Raw genomic sequence first — 18,068 nt, forward strand, 5'->3', positions numbered from 1 at the left:
CGGGTGCTCTTGGAAGCAATTCGCCGCCATAAACCAGGGGTGACTGTCTAAAATGAAATAAAATGCCTGTCTGTGCACACCGCGCCCGCCGGTAGATGGCGGCAGTAAACTTAGCTACATCCGGCCACCATCAGTTCGTGGCGTGCGGGTGGTAATGGGCCGGTTGTTTGTTTGTTTGTTTGTTTGTTTGTTTGTTTGTTTGTTTGCCAGGGTGCGCCCCTCCGTGTGTATAAAGAAACGAAATGCAACAACACCCCCACAATGTATGTACTTTATATATATTTCTTTAATGTTTAAGTCGATGCAAGGGGCAGTTCAGCGGGAGGTAAAGAAAAAGTGGGCTGCGTGTTTTTGTTCTGTTTTTAGTCGGTGGATCTACGTGGCGGGCGCGAGAAGCAGCAGACGACGCCGACGCTCCGCTCCTCTCGTCTCGTCTCGTCCCGTCCTTCCTCATCGCTTCTTGGGAGGTTGCGCCGTGCGGGGAGGAGTGACGGGCCGGCCGGAGTTCATGCCGCCGTACTGGTACTTAGCTTTTTTCTCCGAGGGCTTCAGGATCTGAATGACACGCGGCAGGCAGTTTTCAATCAAATATTGTTTTCCGGGCAACTTCCCGTTTGCAATTTTTGAGCAGGCACCTGGAAGGAGCACATGAGGGTTTCGTCCACGCTCATCATGCCGCCGGCGTTGTCGAACTCGCCGCAGTAATTGGGCGCCGAGAAAAGCGTCACCAGTTGTCTCTTTGCAAAGAACTCATAACCGTCTTCCACCACCTGAGGGGAGGGAGGGAGAGAAGGAGGGAGGGAGGGAGAGGAGGAGGGAGGGAGAGGAGGAGGGAGAGAGGGAGGGAGGGAGGGAGAGGAGGAGGGAAGGAGGGCCCCACGCGGCGGCCGGCACGCGGTGAGTATGACAAAAGGAGCGAATACATGCACGTCGAGGACCCGCTGCGTTTGACACTGGCATGATTCCAACCTGGTGGGCTCTGCAAATGAGGTCCAGGTCGTGGCGGTTGAGGAACTTGCTGACCACGTCGGCTCCGAATGTGAAGGAGACGCCGCGGTCGTTCTCGCCCCAGCCCTGCACGTCTTTGTCTGGGTCCGACCACAAGAGGTCGCACAGGAGGCCTGCAAGATGGTATAAGACGCCTTTGAACTTTTCCACTGTGTGCGCGCGCGCGCGTGCGTCAGTGTCGTTACGTGCACACAGTGCCCAACGCCGCAGACCATAAGAGGATGTGGGCAAAAAAAAAAAAAAAAAAGGCAGCGAGAGCATCTGACTCCCTTAAAAGGAGAAGAAGCAGGTTTCATGACAACAGGCGAGTGGGATCACTCCAAGCCGAGCTTTTAAGAGACCGTGGTTAAGCTGTCGCATTTTCGATTGCAATGGAAATGGCAGATGGGAACTTGAAGAAATGTTGCCGTCCTTATTTATAATCCAGTCGTCCACCGTCCTTGGAAAGGTCTTCCTTCTCAGGTTCGTCAATCATCATACTCCAACGAGAAAGTTAGCGTACTACACGACGGAGAGTTCAACTGAATCAGCTGGCTAATTGACTGTGACCGTCCGACATTTAAGGCCCAGGCACGACTTGCCGGTGGGCTGCTGTGACACGGAGACAGACACCGGCCGGCGAGTGCGAATATATTCTGAGAGTTGGCTGGAGTCCATTGGAATTGTCTAAGCGTTCTCAATAGAATGTGCCAAAAATCCATTCATTTCACTCCAGTTTCTTTTGCCACCTCCTGCGTGAAGAAATCAATGTTTTTCTTCTTCTTCTTTTGAACATCCACAGGATGGCAGGCAAAGCGCTTTTTCAATTGGCCTCGGGACAATTGATCGTCGCGAGATGCGGCCGAGTCATTTTGTGCGATGACGCTAAGGGCGGCTTTTTTAAGGAAGCTGTTACGCAACTGTCGTTCATCATCGTGCAACCGCTTTTTGCCGGCTTCCCCCCCCAAGCGCTGGTGGCAAATGCGCTTTGCTACCAACGCCCAATGGGTCGCCGGGCTCGGCGCTTTGCTGCGCTTCACATCCTCACGGCGGCGCCTCGCTCAAACCGACCTGTGTCGGGCACGTCCGTGGGTCTCATGATGCGTCTGATTTGCTCCATAGACTGCAGGTCAGGGGATAGACCTGCGGGCGAGAGCGCGACACCACGTCACGGGTGGCCCGAGACCCGCCGGAAGGCCGACGGCGCTCCTCGTCCGCGGCGTACCTCCGTGGCAACAGAAGATTTTCTCGTCCACGATGGCGGCGATGGGCAGGCAGTTGAAGCAGTCGGTGAAGGTCTTCCACAGCTTGATGTTGAAGCGCCGCTTGCCTAGAAGACGCAGCACACGGGACGGGGTAAGCCGCTACGGCCGGGCAGCCGGCCGGCCCCTCGCTCCGCCGAGGCGCTCACACTCGTCATAGAAGCCGTAGATGCGGTTGATGGAGGCGCACTCGTGGTTGCCCCGCAGCAGGAAGAAGTTCTCAGGGTACTTGATTTTGTAGGCCAGGAGCAGGCAGATGGTCTCCAACGACTGCTTCCCCCGGTCCACGTAGTCGCCCAGGAACAGGTAGTTGGCCTCCGGGGGGAAGCCACCGTACTCAAAGAGCCTCAGCAGGTCCGTGTACTGCCCGTGAATGTCACCTGGGAGGGAGGGTGACGAGGGGAACGGACGATGGAGACGAGGGGAACGGACGATGGAGACGGACGGCGCCAGCCGGCACTCACCGCAGATTTTGAGGGGCGCCTCCAGCTCCAGAAGGATGGGCTGACTGAGGAAGATCTCTCGGGACTTGATGCAGAGGCCCCGCACCTCGGCCTCCGTCATCTGGACGATCTTCCCCGGACGGCATCCTCGCACTGGGGACGGACGGACGTGAAGGCAAAGTGTTTTAGGCCCATTAAGGAAGCGCCCCCTTTTGTTGTTTGACTTTGATTTCAATTTTGCTTTCGCTTTGCTGCACATTTCCATCAGCGACAGAGCGAGGTCCCAAACGGACACTTTTCCTCTTGCTTGACTGCTCACTGAGGCTGAACCCCCCCCTCCCCCTTGTACATTTAGGAGCAGTAACCGGTCCATATACGGGCATCGCCGCGCGGCGGCTTTGAGTAAGCCCCCTGTCGGGACAAAGAGGGAGCGCCGCGAGGCTCCTCTCTCGGCCCTGCCCGACCGAAGAACCGATAAACGCTGAGCCGAGCACGCGTCAGACGACGATGCGGTCGGCGTCCGCACGTGACCGACATTTTTCACGCCGCCGGCCGCACGGGACCACCTTGCGTGATGAAGCGGAAACTCCCGTCGACGCATTGAAGTTATTATCCCACCTAATCTGCCAATTGTTGAGGACCTTCTCTGCCTCTTCTTCTCTCGCTCCAAACAATGCTCAGAGCTCAGCAGTTCCACATTTGCGACGTACGCAAAGTGGGCGATGTTGAGCGCACCTCTGGAGGGAATCTGACAGAATCAAGTTGTCTGCCTCCCGATTCCGTCAAATAGGCCGAGAGGGACGAAATGCGCCGCCGTGTTTTCTTCTGCCGTCGACATTTGCAGAAGAATGAGCGTCTTTGTGAGGCCGAAGAAATGGAGAGAACACGGGACGGGGCGGTTCTGTCGCGGGACAGGCGAGGCGCCGTCCATCCAAAAGAAGCCCCCTTTGCCGGCCGGCGCTCGCTTCTAAACGCGCAGGCCCCCTCCGCCATTGTTTCCACAAACGTGCCGTAGCTCCAAAAATGTTGTCACCGTCAAGGCTCCCCAAAGACTCCAAATGAGAGCTTTTGCTCATCAACGTTTGGACTTGTGCTCTGCTTGCCGCTTGTAACTTGCTAAACATGACCCCCCCCCCCCGGCTTGCTTTATTGGTGTCCCAGACAGCTGCGGCCGCTGACATTTAATCAGAGATCTCGCCAGCCGTGAGTCTCCGTGCACCCATCCGTCATGGCTGAAACAAAATAGCAAAATGTATTTTGGTCCGCCGACAGTGGGCGCATTTTCAAGTGACCCTTTCCGTTGATCTTTTCTGCTTTTCTTTGTTTTACAGATGATGAACTCCTCGTGCAGTTTGTTGGCGCCAACGAATCACGTGCGAGTGATTTGAGGAGCTTCTGCCAAGTGAATGTCGTTCGCTAATTTTACATCGCCGACCGCCGATTTGTAATCCCTCGGCAGGCGCTCGCCGCTCACAACCATGTTTGTTACTGGATTGCGCATAAAGCGTTCCAACGTTACAAAAGAAGCACACGGTCGCTAGGTGGGTCCAAAGAGAGGCGAGGACAACGAGCCACTCGCCGACAACGAACCATTCGCCGCATCATCTGCTGGTAACGCTCGAGAGTCCATTACGGAACGCGCCGCGTCTCGGCCGCGTCTCGGCCGCGTCTCGGCCGCGTCTCGGCCGAGACACGGCCGCGTCTCGGCCGCGTCTCGGCCGCGTCTCGGCCGCGTCTCGGCCGCGTCTCGGCCGCGTCTCGGCCGCGTCTCGGCCGCGTCTCGGCCGCGTCTCGGCCGCGTCTCGGCCGCGTCTCGGCCGCGTCTCGGCCGCGTCTCGGCGTTCCGATCACCGAACGGCGTGGTTCCAGCCACCAGACGGCGCCACGCCTGGCTCGCCACTACGGCCAAGAACGCCACGTGTCTGCGTGCCGGTGAGTGTTTGCGTGCGAGCTGTGGTCGACAGCAGCCCTCGCGCGACATTACCCCAAGTGTCTCAAAGGGCAGCATAGAGGAGAAAGCCGTACAGTGATCGATTGGATTCGTCCCGTGACTTCTTGACTCAACATTCGCCTGTCAACGCTCTGTGCAGCAAAACTGTCTTTCTTTTTAGGCCCGCGGGAAAATTCAACAGGCGCTCGCCGAACCTTGAGTGTTTCCTACCTAGCGGAACCAAACACGTTCGTCCTTCACTTCACTGGTTTCTTTTCTATCAAACAAATTGTTTTAGGTTCATCACCTGACATGTTTCGGCGGTTGAGTCCTTCGTTATCGACCAAGTTACGTTTGTATTTGGGGGAGAAAACGCCGACTTGTGCTAGTAAGGTGAACGTGCCGCCCGCCACCGTGCTGCGTTCAAGGGACACCAGCAGTATGTCCAACCACGATGTTGCTGCGTTAATTTCGGCGCGCTCCAATCATCATCATCATCATCATCAATCATGCCATTCCATGACGTGCGATGCGCTTGTAATAAGGCATTGTCAGGGCGTTGATAACGAACGACGTTGACTCCGGACGACAAGTTTTTGAAGCCACGTAAACGCCACACATCGATAGCCAAGGTGTGAGAGCCCGTCCAGAAACGTGTAAATAAACAAATACAGGGTAAAGAGAGGCAAGGGGCGAAGTGAGCTGAAAGGTGCGGTTGTTTTGTCCCCCCCAACAAGACCACCACCACCACCAGCACCCCGAGAGCAAGTCGAGCAAAGCTACAAGCTGATGGCCCAAAACAGGGCAACGACGCAGTGGCACGTAGCGCACCGCACGCCTGCACTCCGCTGAATAAAGAGTCGTACTCACCCTCTAAAAGCCTGGAAATCAACGAGTCCACGTCCAACTCCCCCTCCGCCATTTGTGTTCCGGAGAGCTCGCTTGCGCCGCAGTGAAGGAGACTCCGAAGGTACCGCCTCACTGGCCCCAAACGCACCACCAACCCGAGCCCGAGCGTTTATGACATGCCTCGCGCGCGCTCCCTTGAAAGTCCCTTGCCTATCAATACGCGCTCACGCGACGAGGACGTCGATTCAATCAATATGCCACAAGTCGATCGGGAGTGATCCAAGTTTGGAGATGACGTACGTATTGATTCCACGCGTACGTGATCGTTACATGAAAAAGGCGTATTTCCGACGATTGAAGTGAGCCCGCGAAGGCATCACTCTCGCTTCTGCCTTGGCAAGCATAGACATCAAACATACATAGAGGCCGCATTGTGCTGAGATACGTCAGCTTCTCCGCCATGTTTCATGTGTCCACGGCTTCCCCGCTAGTGACGTTTCCCCCCCTCCACTTTGGTGTGACATCATTGCGCACTTGTCGAACGACTGACTGACGACATGCTAGTCGAGAGACACAATTGGGCGCTAGCTGACATTTGGGTGGTTCGCTGGAAATCCCTTCCAAGCCCCAAAAGACAACAACAAAACACTACAATCAAATCAAAACCGAGTTGAGAAAACCTGCATCCTATAGAATGGTACTTTATCAAAACGCAGCGTTGTTCCAAAGGAATAGAATAGAATAGAACAGAATAGAATAGAAACAGTTAATCCAGGTACGCGTTGGTTGGAGTTGACCATTACGATCAAGATTCTAATCTTTTAAAAGTCGTTTTTGTACGGTTTTAAAATCGTCTTATAAACATTTTGAACACTTGTGTACGCATGTCGTTTCACTTCCTGTACGCGCGCACGCATTGATGTATGGAATTGTTGAAGCGTAGTTTTGTTTTTCCAGACATACTGTGTAACGTTAGCAGGGTTCTTGATATCAGTTCTTTCCGTTTTAGAGTCCCTTTCAAAATGTGGACGATCTTGACCTGTTGTGCTTTTCAGATGACGTTTTCTCGCCTACGCCGCCATCTCGTGGACAAAACGTGGAGGCGTTCGTTCGTCGCCCTTCCCCTTGGCCCGATGCAGACGGCAAATGAAATGTGAGTCCTCCCAACGCACTATTTTGGTGCCTGCCGCGTGTCGAGAAAAAGCGAAGCAACTGCGGAAGTTTCACCCAGACGATGTAATTCGATCGGGAGTTGCGGTTTGAGCCTCTTCTCTCCTCTCCCGCGCACGCACGCACGCACGCACCCACGCACACGCGCTCTTTTTGTGAACCTCCAAGTGCGTCATGTGGGTATTTCCGCGCAGTGTGAGTGGGTGGTGACGGACGGTCGAGCCATTTTTTTTTTTTTGCGTCAAGCTGGTCGACAGTGAAAGCGGAAAAAGACCACTTGGTGTCTCATCAAATAAAAGACTTTGGGTTGCGCGACATCTCGCTCTCGGGGATAGTTTGTCTTCCCTGACAAGTTGGACAGTAAAAAGTCTCCAATTAAGTTTTAAGAGTGACCTCAATTGTTTCTTCTCATGCTATTGCTTTGATCAGAGGGTGGAAGCTCCAATCACATTTGGTGACTGGTTCATGTCGCAAAGCTTACCAGAATGGCTTTCCTTTCTTGAAAACTGAATGAGTGGTCGTGATGGAACATTCGAACAAATAAATCGATGTGGCGTCCTCGAGTTCCGAACACTAGTGTTGCTGCCTACCGGAAAATGCACGTGTTGTCGTCGATTGCGGCTTGACGCTGCGTCGCAGGCTGCGCAGGCCCGCATCCGGCCGGCGGGCCGGGCCGGGCCGGACGGGCGGGCGGGCGGGCGGTCGTTTGGGGGAGGGAGCGAGCGAGCGAGCGGTGACTCGGAGAGAGCCACAGCAGCGAGTAGCTCCTACTCGAAACGTGTTTTCGCCAAGCCTTCGCACGTTTTGGCCTTCGCAACATTGCCTAAAGGAGCCCAGAAAGTACAGCGGGAGCCATGGCCGGTAAGTGGAGCCGCTTTCGCCCGCTTTGCTGCGTGTTTGCTGAGTTTTTGGAGCGCGGAATGCGGCGGGGGCGGGGGGGTGAAAGTGGACGACGGACGGGGTGTTGTTTTGCGCCAGGTGGAATTCCCCCCGCCACCAGTTTGTTATTCCTTTCTCGCGTCCGCGTGTGTTATCTATCGTCAAGATGATCTCGAAAGTCTCGAGTTGTCTCGAAAAGAACAAGAAGTTGCCTGTTGCGTGTGCCGCGCAGGGACGGGCCTGTTGGTTGGGTCGGGCGGGTCACGCATTTCCTACTGCGCTTGTCAAGGCCCTGAACGGCGTTTGAAAACGAGGTCATTTCATTTCGCGTGTCGACGTTTTCCGAGCTGCGTGTGAGCGAGCGAGCGAGCGAGCGATGCAACTCCAGTTCGGTCGTTCGTCGTCATTTCAAGCTGTCAGGTGCGGTGCCGGTCCTGCTCGGAGTATGGACTCCATCTTGCGATCCGACGTCGCGTTGTCAAATGACATCCATCGATGGCTCTCCAACTCCTCCAAACTCAAAGGTTTTATCCCTGAAAAGTCCTAACAATGCGCACGGTGGGTGTCAGAACGACAAGGATTGCAGATCACACTTGAAAGTGAAATCAAAGTGCAATGTGTGCCGTCACTGCTTCATTGGGCCAAGTGCAGCACCAGGAGTTAGTTTCTTTCCGCTGGCGTTTTGTCGTCGTCGCATCATAACAACGGCCCCAAATGGCACAACCTTTGCTCCAACTTGCAGTTAGTTTCTTTCCGCTGGCGTTTTGTCGTCGCCGTCGTCGTCGCATCATAACAACGGCCCCAAATGGCAAAACCTTTGCTCCAACTTGCGTCACACGTCACTTCATATTATCAATCCCCACGCCTCATTCGGCGTGTCCAAAGCGGAGTCCTTTGACTGCCTGTTTTTGTCGGCCTTGTTCGGTAGTAACCTTTGACCTCCTGGGAGCCCAAGCCGCAAAGATGGGCTGAAACGGCTTCTAACGTGTCGTCTTTCTGTGTTGTGTACTCGCGCGTCCGTCGCAGGTGTGTACGGATGGCCGATGAACGCGCCCAACCCAGGTACGAGTCGGACGGACCCGAGCGACGACATCAGGCGGCGGCGGCGCAATTTAATACACGTTGTCGTGTCCTTTCTCCATCAAGTCCAAACGGCGAGCCCCTTCGTGGAGATCATCGAGCAGCCCAAGCAGCGCGGCATGCGCTTTCGCTATAAGTGCGAGGGGCGCTCTGCGGGCAGCATCCCCGGCGAGAAAAGCAACGACACCACCAAGACCCACCCGGCCATCAAGGTGAGTCGCCTCGCTCCTCTAAGTCCTCCAAGGGATCTCGCTCTCGTTCGCTCTTGCTCTCTCTCCCGTGAAAATCCACGTCGGAGAAAGATGTGAATTTTAAGAAACTTGCAGCTGTCCGACCGACTGTCTCGGCACGCGCAGTCCAGAAAAGGCCGCTTTGACCGCCTTCCTTCGGGCAGGTGCACAACTACAGCGGCCCCCTGCGCGTCCGCATCTCGCTGGTGACAAAGAACACGCCGTACAAGCCGCATCCGCACGAGCTGGTCGGGAAGGACTGCAAGCACGGCTACTACGAGGCCGACCTGCAGGAGAGGCGCGTACACAGGTACGCCGGGATGGGATGGGATGGGATGGGATGGGATGGGATGGTAAGGGATGTGATGGGATGGGATGGGATGGTAAGGGATGTGATGGGATGGGATGGGATGGGATGGGATGGGCTGCCGGCAGAAGCCCAAAGTGAGCCGTGTGGACGCTGCTGCGTTTTCTCAGCTTTCAGAACTTGGGCATTCAGTGCGTGAAGAAGAAGGACGTGATCGAGGCCATCACCTGCCGGCTGCAGACCAACAACAACCCCTTCAACGGTGAGCGGCCGGTCCCTTTTCTTTGAGCCCAGCCCAGCCTCACCCCCCCCCAATCCTCTCTCTGCCCGCAGTTCACGAGGCCAAGGTGTGGGAGGAGGAATTTGACCTGAATTCCGTGCGGCTCTGCTTCCAGGCCTCCATCACGCTGCCCACGGGGGAACTCTTCCACCTGGAGCCGGTGGTCTCGCAGCCCATCTTTGACAACCGTGAGTCACGCACGCCAAGTGGACCAAATTGAAAAGCATAAGAAAGCTTGCTCTAAAAATGCAATTTGAAAAGCAACATTGAAAAGGTCGGATCCAAAGGAAGCGCTCTGAGCCGCTCGCCCGTTCTTCTCGTCTCAGGGGCTCCCAACACGGCCGAGCTGAAGATCTGCAGAGTCAACCGCAACTCGGGCAGCTGCAAAGGCGGCGACGAAATCTTTCTGCTGTGCGACAAAGTTCAAAAAGGTGACGGCCGTTGGATACGGCTCGCTCAAAGTTCCTGTGAAGAGACCCCCCCCCTCTCCCCTTTCCCCACAGAGGACATCGAGGTGCGCTTCTTCCAGGACTCATGGGAGGGCAAGGGCACGTTCTCCCAGGCCGACGTCCACAGGCAGGTGGCCATCGTGTTCCGCACGCCGCCCTACCGCGACACCGACCTCAACGAGCCCGTCTACGTCAAGCTGCAGCTGCGTCGGCCCTCGGACCGCGAGGTCAGCGAGCCCATGGACTTCCAGTACCTGCCCGCCGACAGGGGTACGACCTGGAGCCCTGACTCTCGCCGCTGCCGCCGCTGCTGTCTTCTCACATGTGTTCCCCCCCCCCTCCAGACGAATACCGCTGGAACGAGAAGCGGAAACGCACCAGCGACATGTTCAAAAGTCTGAACCTGGGACCTCTGCTCTCCACAAGTAAGAGCGCAATCGCAGTCCGTCTCCCATTCTGTGGCGTGAGATTAACAGCTGTGGGGATTTCAGGGTCCGTTGTGCCGCCCGATCGACGCCACTTCAGCCCCGCCAGGAGGACGGCCCCGAGCAAGCCCGCTGCGGCGGCGGCCATGGCGCCGGCTTGTGAGTGTCACACGAGCGGCGGCTCTCTCGAGTCCTTTGCGGGTTTTGCTCATGCCGGCGCCGCTTGCTTTTGTGCTGCAGTTGCCTCGAAAGCACAGAGCTCTTTGGCTCACGCGCAGCCTGGCCACAAGTTCCCGGGCCCGAGCAAGGCGGAGGCTTCCTGCTTCCCCCCCTCCCCCTTCCCCTCCTCGGCCTTCTCCGCTCCCCAATCCACTTTTTCCTCCTCCGTTTCGGCCCCGGCCAGCAGCCAAACGTGGAAGATCCTGGAGAGCTTGAACCTGGGCCCGCAGCCGCAAGCCGCCAGGATTTCCAGTTGCGCCGTCAACCGCCCGACTGTTTCCAGCCAGGACTACCCCACCGTTAACCTGTCAGACCTTCAGGAATTCTTCCCCGGCATCACCTCGGCCATCAGCCAGGAGCCGTCGGCCTCGCAGGGGAGCGCCTGCGGCGGTGCCGCCGCCGCCGCAGGCGCGCAGTCCGTCGGCTTCTTCTCCTTACCGGGCTCTCAGTTCCCGGCTGACGCGGCGGCCGAGGAGGGCATCCCGCAATTCCCCAGCTTTTCCGAAGCCCAGGGCTCGGGAACCCTGGACAGCCTCGACATGGACGACTTTGTGGACCTCCTCAACCCGCCGGACGAGAGCGGCAACGGCCAGCGAGCCGCCTCCTCGGCGGCGGCGGCGCACAACACTTTGGACCCGTCCGGCAATCCGGGAAGCACCTGGATGAATTACCCCAACAGCATCGTCAACCTGCTCCAGAACGAGAGCATGATGGACGTCTTGACCAACAGCGGTGGCGGCGGCAACAACCAGCAGCGGCCCGCCGTGCTGGACGAGTTTGACGAGTTGATTTCGGTGGACGAGGATCAGCTCATTTCCATTTTTAACAGCGGAAGCCAAGCCGGCTTTGTTTCGGGCCACCCCGCCTAAAAGATGCCTTTGGCCATTTATTCCATAGCCGTGCGCAAGCGTGCACCCGTAAAGTAGCGTGCTGCGCTCGTGGGGCACCGTGCGGACCTGGACAAAAAAGCCACGCCGTCATTGCAAGGAATGCTCGTCATTCAATCGCTTCGAGCCTTACATTGACAAAGGACCCCCCCCCCCCCCCCCCCAAAAAAAAAAAAACACTTACGGACGAGTGCGTTGAAATGGACGGGCTAGCTCGCAAGCTGAGGACAAAGCCAATCGTCATGCCGAGTTCTCAGACGGACAGACGTCGACCGTTGGCTTTGTCTTGCGAGCGATACCGACGGGTCTTTTGTCTGACTCGGACTTGAAGGTAAGTCAAGCGTGCCCTTTGTGTCCGTTTTATGCTGGACCAATGTCTTTTTTTTTTCTCTCCGTGCGCTCCCGAACGCAAAACCTTTGGTGCCTGGGCCGCGCGCCGCCCAATGCAGCCGCAACACAAATGGCTCATTTCTTCAAAGGAAATAAAAGATGCTTTGCACTTGCGTGATGGTCAATTTGTCAAAGCACAAGCCTGAGTCTCCGCAAGAACTTTATTTGGCAACTGGCAAAAGCTGCTGCGTGAACAAATGCTTTGGCTTTGAAAATGCACCGAAATCTGCAGGCTGTGAACACCGCCCAGCGGCTTCTTTGTGGAGTTGGCAAGGCGGGAAGGGAAGGAGACCCTGCCGCAAATGTCACTTCCTGATCCAACGGAACGCCTCAACTCGCTCGGACGACAGCGCGAAGAGCGCGGACGGATTCCCCGTTGCAAAATTTCGGGCCCGACTGGATTCTTCTTTTGTTGTTGCGCTTTCTCGTCAAACTTAGGTGACGTCCAAGTTGGTGACTTTGTTGATGATGCGCGAGCGCCTGGGCACGCACTCCAGGTTGAATTTACTCTCGTAGATGGTGGGACAGAGCCTCCAGCGGTTGCTGCGGTAGATTCCCAGGTGCGTGTAGACGTCCGGCTTGTAGGCCAGAGGACACTTGACGCCCGAAGCTCGGATGCAAGCGTCCAGCTGGACCACTTGGCCCTCGTCGGTGAAGTCGTCGTTGTAGACGCAGATGACGTGCCTGCCTCCTTTGACGGGGTCGTACGGGCTGACTTTGACGCTGGAGATCTGGCCGTCCGCCGTGGCTCTGGCCACGGACTCCCAGGCGCGATCCACCTTGAAGCCGGCGTCCAAGTGCATGAGCCACTTGCCCGAGAGGACGCCGTGGTTCAGCGCCAGCTCCTTGACGTTCTCAAAGTTGACCGCTCGCCCGCTGGCCACCAGTTTCTCCCAGCTCTCCTGGAGGGCCTCCACGTCGCCGTCATGAGGGCGGTAGTTGGGGCCCCGCACGGCGATCCAGCCCACGGGACTGGCGCCGGGCTCCCCGTCGCCGTATCTGCTCACTCGCGAAGGCCTGTTGCTCTCCAGCCAGTCGTCAAACTCCGACCTGGGGGTTTTTCTGGAGTCGAACACGATCCAGGGGTCCATGTCCGCTGCCATGGACTCGGCGGCGTAAGTGTCGGCCGCAAACGGGCGCTCCGCGTCGCCTCCTGTCGGGGATGCCGCTTCCTCCTCCATAACGGTCCTGTTTGATCACACGTCGGGGTTGGAAAATTCTCGTCTGAACCTAAACCCCCCCCCCCCCAAAAAAAGTTGTTTCAAGTATACAACGTATATGCTTGAGTTAAAAATGTACTTTATGACTCTATGAAAATGTACTTTATTACTGTATGGTTGTGTCATTTTGAGTAAAAGCGTTGAAGCTACTTCCAGCAGTAGCCCACGCCTGTGTATGTGGACTTGGGTTGAGGCACAGCGCGGGCGTACCTTTTCAACCTTTGCATTACTTTGCAGAAAAACAAACTAAAGAAAGAATCCAGCTAGCCGCAAACACACAGAGCTTTGCTAACATTTAGAACTCGGGAAATAAGCGTTCATTTGGGGATCGCAAACGAGAGTGGACTCACTTTCGATGTTGCTAGCTCCATTAGCCACAGCAGCTGGCCGCGTTTGGCGTGAAAGCAGCGGCCGTTGTCAGATTGAAATGAAGAAGAGCCAGGTCGTACTGCGACATTGACGAATGCAAAGTGTAAAGTGCTACCTGTTTTGACAGACGCGGTGAGCAGCCGAGCCGAGCCGAGCCGAGCCGAGCCAAAGAGTCTTCCAAATTAAACAGCGGTTTAGCTTCCCACTGCAGCCTCCGGCCTCTAAGGGGCGCTGTCTGTGTTTTTGTAAAAGAAGGCGGCGGCACCGTCAATGCCGTCGGACCATCGGTACAAATGGTTACGTTGCTACTTTGACGTCCTGTGGAAAGTGGTGCCTTTCCCCGCAATTGCCCTTACCCAAAAATAGATCTTCGTTCGGGACTTTATTTGCGACAACTTTGAGGGAGGGACAACGATCAACAATTGTGCACAGCTGTATTCTTGAACCTGTCGAGAAATGTGGGGAGACTTGGTCTGCTTTGAGTTGACAGTTACTTTCAACGAAAGTGTGCAATCGAGGAGGTCAAAGTGGAGGAATGGCTCAAATTGCTCCTGACATTGTCGGAAACGAGATGATCCTTTTCAAATCGGAAGAGAAGTGTGGCAAATGAGCAGAATCTGTTTTGAAAATAAACCTCGACAATCGCTTCAATATTTGTCGATGGTGATGACGTGTCGGGGCCTTTTAGCAGAGAAGCAGTGCAAATCTTCGCCTCGCCCGCCTCCCGCTCATTTTTGCTTGATATTTTGGCGATAAATGATGGTGGTGGAAATGATCGGGCGTCTAGACCCTGGGGGCACCGTACTACGCAACTCGCAGCGGACGGAGTGACGACACCGTCACGGCGTGCTAACGTGCTAAGCTAACATCTTAGCCCCGGCCGGGACCGTCCGTCGCGCATCAATTTTGGTGCCTGCGCGGCGGTGGACCTTTTCGCTACTCCGGAGGAGTCATACTTGATTCGCCCGCGGGCGTGCGGGCGTGTCAACCGCCTGCTTTACTTCACAATGCCGAGCAAAAAGAAGAAATACAACGCGAGATTTCCACCGGTAAGTGTTTACCGCCGCCGGCGCCCGGCCGGCCGGCCGGGCGGGCGGGCGGTCGGTCGGTCGGTGGGTCCGGCTAACGCTTTGAGAATGCTAACTTGCCATTGTAAACTTCATTTAGCCCGACTAGCACACTTGAACACTTGAAAGTCAAAAGACGTTGAAACGCAGTCCAAATGTGTGACGTAAGCTAGCTCAAGTCCGCCGATAGTTCGCATTGTTTTTAGCATGGCGAGCTGCCTTTTTGCTAGGTAGCCTTCGTTCACGTCTGCCGTCAGAGCAAACACTTGCTTTCCCCCTCTTTTTCAGGCAAGAATCAAGAAAATTATGCAGACGGATGAAGAAATAGGCAAAGTGGCTGCTGCAGTGCCTGTTATTATTTGTATCCTTTTTGTCTAAATTGCATTTTCAAAGTTGGGGAATGAAAGCAGAATTTCCAAAGGTGTTGGACACAAACAAGCAGATTTCATGCAAGCGCGGTGGTGCCCAATGGCTTAGCTCTGGCCCACGAGTGAAAATTCGGGGCCGTCCTCTTCAAAGCCACGTTGGAGGACGGGGGTGTGGACGACTCGTCCTCGACCCGCTTCCAGACGATCAAATCTGGTTGTTCCCCGCCGTGTAGTCTCGGCGACCGACGTGGCTCGCCCGCCGTCGGAGGACGTCCATCCTCATAACATTCAAAATGGCGCGCGGGAGGGAGGGGGGGGACGACCGACCGACGGTGCGTTTCTTTCAGCATGACTCGCCGCTTGAAAGGAGCGTAAACACACTCCTGTGTGCCGACGGCACCGGAACCGTTTGAGTCCGCATTACCAGGCTAGGTTCCTTTACCGCGAGCGACATCAGCGAGAGCCCTGGAGCTTTTCTTGGAGTCGTTGCTCACTAAGGCCTGCCACGTCACCCAGTCCAAGAACGCCAAGACCATGACGACGTCACACTTGTAAGTTTGACCCTCTGTGGCGTTTGCGTGTTCTCGCCTCTTTGCGTGTTCTCGCCTCTTTGCGTGTTCTCGCCTCTTTGCGTGTTCTCGCCTCTTTGCGTGTTCTCGCCTCTTTGCGTGTTGCTGGACTGCGTCTACGTGTGCGTGGATAGAAAGCAATGCATCGAGCTGGAGCAGCAGTTTGATTTCCTCAAAGACCTGGTGGCGACCGTGCCCGACATGCAGGGCGAGGGCGACGAGAACCACGGCGAGCCGGCGGGGGACAAGGTGCCGCCGCGCAGGTATGGACGCGCTCCACCCGAGCTCGTGTTTGTGCGGCGGGTTTGTTCTTGGCGCTCACGCCGCCGCTCGTCTCAACCCAGGGGTCGAAAGCTGGGCTCGGCTCACAAAAACGGAGGCGCCGGCTCAAAGGCCAAGGACAAGAAGTTGTCCGGAACCGAGTCGGAGCTCGAGGTGGGAAGCCGTTGGCGCCGAGTGAGCCGTCTCGCTTCCGTTATCGTGTGTAATCCCTTTGTGTCCTCGCTCGGACCTTCGGGCTTAAGGAGGACTCTGAGGACAGCGAAACGGACGGGGACGGAGAGGACGGCTCCCAGTCAAGCACAAATCTGCAGGCTGCAACCAAGTTCCACAGGTACGCCCCCAAAAACATCATTGGGAGGAGCTAACCCGACAGAGCTCACGTCGCTGGCCGGGCCGGGCCGGGCCGGGCCGGGCCCGCTCTGCCTTTTAATGCAGTTTGAACATTCAGTATTCAGAAAATGAAAGAAAACCAGGACTGAAAATGCAGCATTCAAGGTTCAAAAATAAAGTTCTTTTCAGGATGAAATGCAAATATGTTGCATATAAAAGGTAAATACAACTGAACTGTACTTAGCTTGAAGTTCTTTCACTTACCACTAGAGGGTGCTCGCATCACTGCTTTCTGCAGCGTGTTTGTGCTTCTGCTTTGTGCCTCTGAATGTGTGTCCCCCGTAGCGACGCGCCGAAGCACCCGCAGGGGGCAAATGTGGTCCCGGGGGACGGCGCAGCCCCGGTGCAGCCCCCTGTGGCCTTCGCCCCGCACCACTCCATGATGAGCATCGTGCCACCACCGCCAGCTCCCGCGCTACAACAAAGCCAGGACGACGACAACGACGAAGACTATGACTCTTAGCTCGCCTAAATACGCTCACACACACACACACACACACACTGACTTTTTGTCGTTTAAGTTGCTCTCACAGCGGTCACTCGGAGCAAGAGACTCTTCATCGGAGAAAGAAAAAAAATCTGGTTGTACATTGCGTTTTAATTTTGTGTTCTCTTTTAAACTTGGGCTTTTATTTCATTGGAGATGAGAATCCAACCAAGATCGTTTTAAGGAGTTCCGTTTTGATGAGGATTTTGATTTCTTTTTTTTTTTTCTTTGAATGCCTACAGACAGGATAGGTGTGCTTTGTGTGTTGCTTTGTGGCTTTTCTCTCACTTGTCTTTAGTTCTTTTAATTCATGTTTTTACCCCCACCCTAAAAGAAAGTCCCAAGACTACAGACAGCTCCTTGTTTTTTTTTTTGTTTTTTTAATTGTTTTTTTTTTTTTTTTTAATCAACCCTGGCTTTGTTTTTAAATCCGTTATGATAACAAATTTCTGTTGAGGCCACATTCAACTTGTTGACTTCTTTTCCTGTTATCCTGCGTATGCCCCTCCCAAGATACTTTTAATGATTTAATTTGAAGTAGACGGGTTCCCCTCGATGTCCATATCAAATGTTTCCTAATAGGTAGAAGGAAGTTGCATTGTAAACTTTTTAACATTCTTTTTATTTTGTACGGATTAAATAAAAGAAAAGTCGTTTCCATTCCGTGCCACGTTATTTTTGTTCCCTTGCATGTCAGTAAGGTACCGATTTCACGTATTGAACTGAACTGCACTTGATTTATTCATTTATCTGTCTGTCTGTCTGTCTGTCTATCTATCTCTGCACTCGTCCATTTTGAAGTGCCTTGACGGTGTCTTGTTATTTTGCTACCGCGGCGGACGCACTTTGATTTGCTGTTTCGATGGACGTGACGGAGAAAGGAAGCAGGGGAGGGCCAAGAGAGCAAGGGGACCGACCGACCGACCAGGTGTTGTGCTCGATTTGGTTCCCCCGTGAGATTTTGTTCCCCCTGCCGCGGGAGCGCGCACAGCTTGTTTGGAAAGCGAAAAACCGATGCCGTACGGCGTCGTACGGCGTCAGCACTATGTTGTTTTCAATAAAAACATGAAGAACTCACGTTTGCGTCAGTCAATTTTAATTTTTATAAGGGATTATTGTCATTTGATGTCTTTAAATTCATCCGCGTTCTGCCATTGAAGCGGGGTGCATTCAAAGACCAGTCGTAAAGACGGAACACTCACTCACTTCACCAAAAAGCAAGGATATAATTACGTGAGCTCTTTGCATAAACCTCGATGCAAAGAAACTCCTCCTTTTGGGTACCGTTACATGCTACAAGGAGTATATATTACAAAGGAGACTTTATTCTTAATTGTAATCATCATTCATCCATCCATTTTATTACTCAGGTATTTTCAAAGCAAATTAATATTGTTGCATTTATTAATTTGCTTTAAAATGACAGCGCAATATAATTAAAAGCTGACACTCTAGCAATGTCAAACGTGTTAGTTTAAGAAAAAGCCAAGATTGTGATCAAATCTTTCATAACGACAATGATTTGAGTG

General features: G+C 54.6%; 4 protein-coding genes across 12 annotated transcripts in view; 2 read left to right on the plus strand and 2 right to left on the minus strand.

Moving 5' to 3' along the window:
• Positions 1-268: 268 nt before the first annotated feature.
• Positions 269-7,312, minus strand: LOC148403069 (serine/threonine-protein phosphatase PP1-beta catalytic subunit). Of its 3 annotated transcripts, none has more exons than XM_088379643.1 (8): positions 7,123-7,312; positions 2,714-2,845; positions 2,399-2,629; positions 2,213-2,317; positions 2,059-2,130; positions 970-1,121; positions 636-770; positions 269-555 (listed from the first exon to the last, which is right to left on the minus strand). In XM_088379643.1, exons 1-8 carry the CDS (start codon positions 7,295-7,297, stop codon positions 451-453), a joined length of 1,107 nt encoding a protein of 368 aa, XP_088235769.1. In that variant the 5' UTR covers positions 7,298-7,312; the 3' UTR covers positions 269-450. The 3 variants fall into 3 exon arrangements, with proteins under 3 accessions (XP_088235769.1, XP_088235845.1, XP_088235917.1); XM_088379719.1 differs by lacking the exon at positions 7,123-7,312 and adding an exon at positions 5,493-5,867; XM_088379791.1 differs by lacking the exon at positions 7,123-7,312 and adding an exon at positions 4,930-5,081.
• Positions 5,441-11,900, plus strand: rela (RELA proto-oncogene, NF-kB subunit a). 4 transcript variants are annotated; one of them, XM_088378028.1, is made up of 12 exons: positions 5,441-5,592; positions 6,527-6,624; positions 8,547-8,582; positions 8,667-8,812; positions 8,995-9,140; positions 9,308-9,399; positions 9,471-9,605; positions 9,744-9,848; positions 9,921-10,136; positions 10,211-10,291; positions 10,358-10,450; positions 10,532-11,900. In XM_088378028.1, exons 2-12 carry the CDS (start codon positions 6,618-6,620, stop codon positions 11,377-11,379), a joined length of 1,905 nt encoding a protein of 634 aa, XP_088234154.1. In that variant the 5' UTR covers positions 5,441-5,592; positions 6,527-6,617; the 3' UTR covers positions 11,380-11,900. The 4 variants fall into 4 exon arrangements, with proteins under 4 accessions (XP_088234154.1, XP_088234071.1, XP_088234239.1 ...); XM_088377945.1 differs by lacking the exon at positions 5,441-5,592 and adding an exon at positions 6,034-6,168; XM_088377861.1 differs by lacking the exons at positions 5,441-5,592; positions 6,527-6,624 and adding an exon at positions 7,332-7,502.
• A 34-nt stretch (positions 11,901-11,934) lies between these two features.
• The window catches only part of c1h11orf68 (chromosome 1 C11orf68 homolog), a 37,061-nt gene continuing 30,927 nt past the window's right edge, over positions 11,935-18,068 (minus strand). Inside the window, exons 1-3 of one of the 4 annotated variants that reach the window (XM_088379952.1) lie at positions 13,492-13,716; positions 13,358-13,390; positions 11,935-12,975 (exon numbers count right to left, since the gene is read on the minus strand). In XM_088379952.1, coding sequence (XP_088236078.1) covers positions 12,222-12,968 — 747 coding nt within the window. In that variant the 5' untranslated portion in view covers positions 12,969-12,975; positions 13,358-13,390; positions 13,492-13,716 and the 3' untranslated portion in view covers positions 11,935-12,221. Of the gene's footprint in view, positions 13,018-13,357; positions 13,391-13,491; positions 13,717-18,068 lie in introns of those variants that run through there. The other 3 variants (XM_088379910.1, XM_088379941.1, XM_088380038.1) reach the window with 3 other exon arrangements.
• Positions 13,618-17,199, plus strand: drap1 (DR1-associated protein 1 (negative cofactor 2 alpha)). Its single transcript, XM_088380162.1, has 7 exons — positions 13,618-14,425; positions 14,732-14,804; positions 15,269-15,362; positions 15,515-15,643; positions 15,725-15,815; positions 15,905-15,993; positions 16,338-17,199. The coding sequence occupies exons 1-7, from the start codon at positions 14,384-14,386 to the stop codon at positions 16,513-16,515; spliced, it is 696 nt and encodes a 231-aa protein (XP_088236288.1). The 5' UTR covers positions 13,618-14,383; the 3' UTR covers positions 16,516-17,199.

The sequence above is a fragment of the Syngnathus floridae genome, chromosome 1, assembly GCF_059516105.1.
Source record: "Syngnathus floridae isolate MCC-2025c chromosome 1, RoL_Sflo_1.0, whole genome shotgun sequence".
Classification (NCBI taxonomy): Eukaryota; Metazoa; Chordata; class Actinopteri; order Syngnathiformes; family Syngnathidae; genus Syngnathus; species Syngnathus floridae.

Excerpts from the sequence above, each read along its gene's own strand:
- rela (XM_088378028.1), top strand. Across the intron at positions 9,141-9,307 it reads CAGGAGAGGCGCGTACACAG|CTTTCAGAACTTGGGCATTC; the intron begins GTACGCCGGGAT and ends GCGTTTTCTCAG. Across the intron at positions 10,137-10,210 it reads GTACCTGCCCGCCGACAGGG|ACGAATACCGCTGGAACGAG; the intron begins GTACGACCTGGA and ends CCCCCCCTCCAG.
- LOC148403069 (XM_088379643.1), bottom strand. The coding sequence starts at position 7,297 with ATGCGGGCCTGCGCAGCCTGCGACGCAGCGTCAAGCCGCAATCGACGA. Across the intron at positions 2,630-2,713 it reads GGCGCCCCTCAAAATCTGCG|GTGACATTCACGGGCAGTAC; the intron begins GTGAGTGCCGGC and ends CCTCCCTCCCAG. Across the intron at positions 771-969 it reads TCATTTGCAGAGCCCACCAG|GTGGTGGAAGACGGTTATGA; the intron begins GTTGGAATCATG and ends CCCTCCCCTCAG.
- drap1 (XM_088380162.1), top strand. The coding sequence starts at position 14,384 with ATGCCGAGCAAAAAGAAGAAATACAACGCGAGATTTCCACCG. Across the intron at positions 14,805-15,268 it reads TGCAGTGCCTGTTATTATTT|CGAGAGCCCTGGAGCTTTTC; the intron begins GTATCCTTTTTG and ends GAGCGACATCAG. Across the intron at positions 15,644-15,724 it reads GACAAGGTGCCGCCGCGCAG|GGGTCGAAAGCTGGGCTCGG; the intron begins GTATGGACGCGC and ends GTCTCAACCCAG.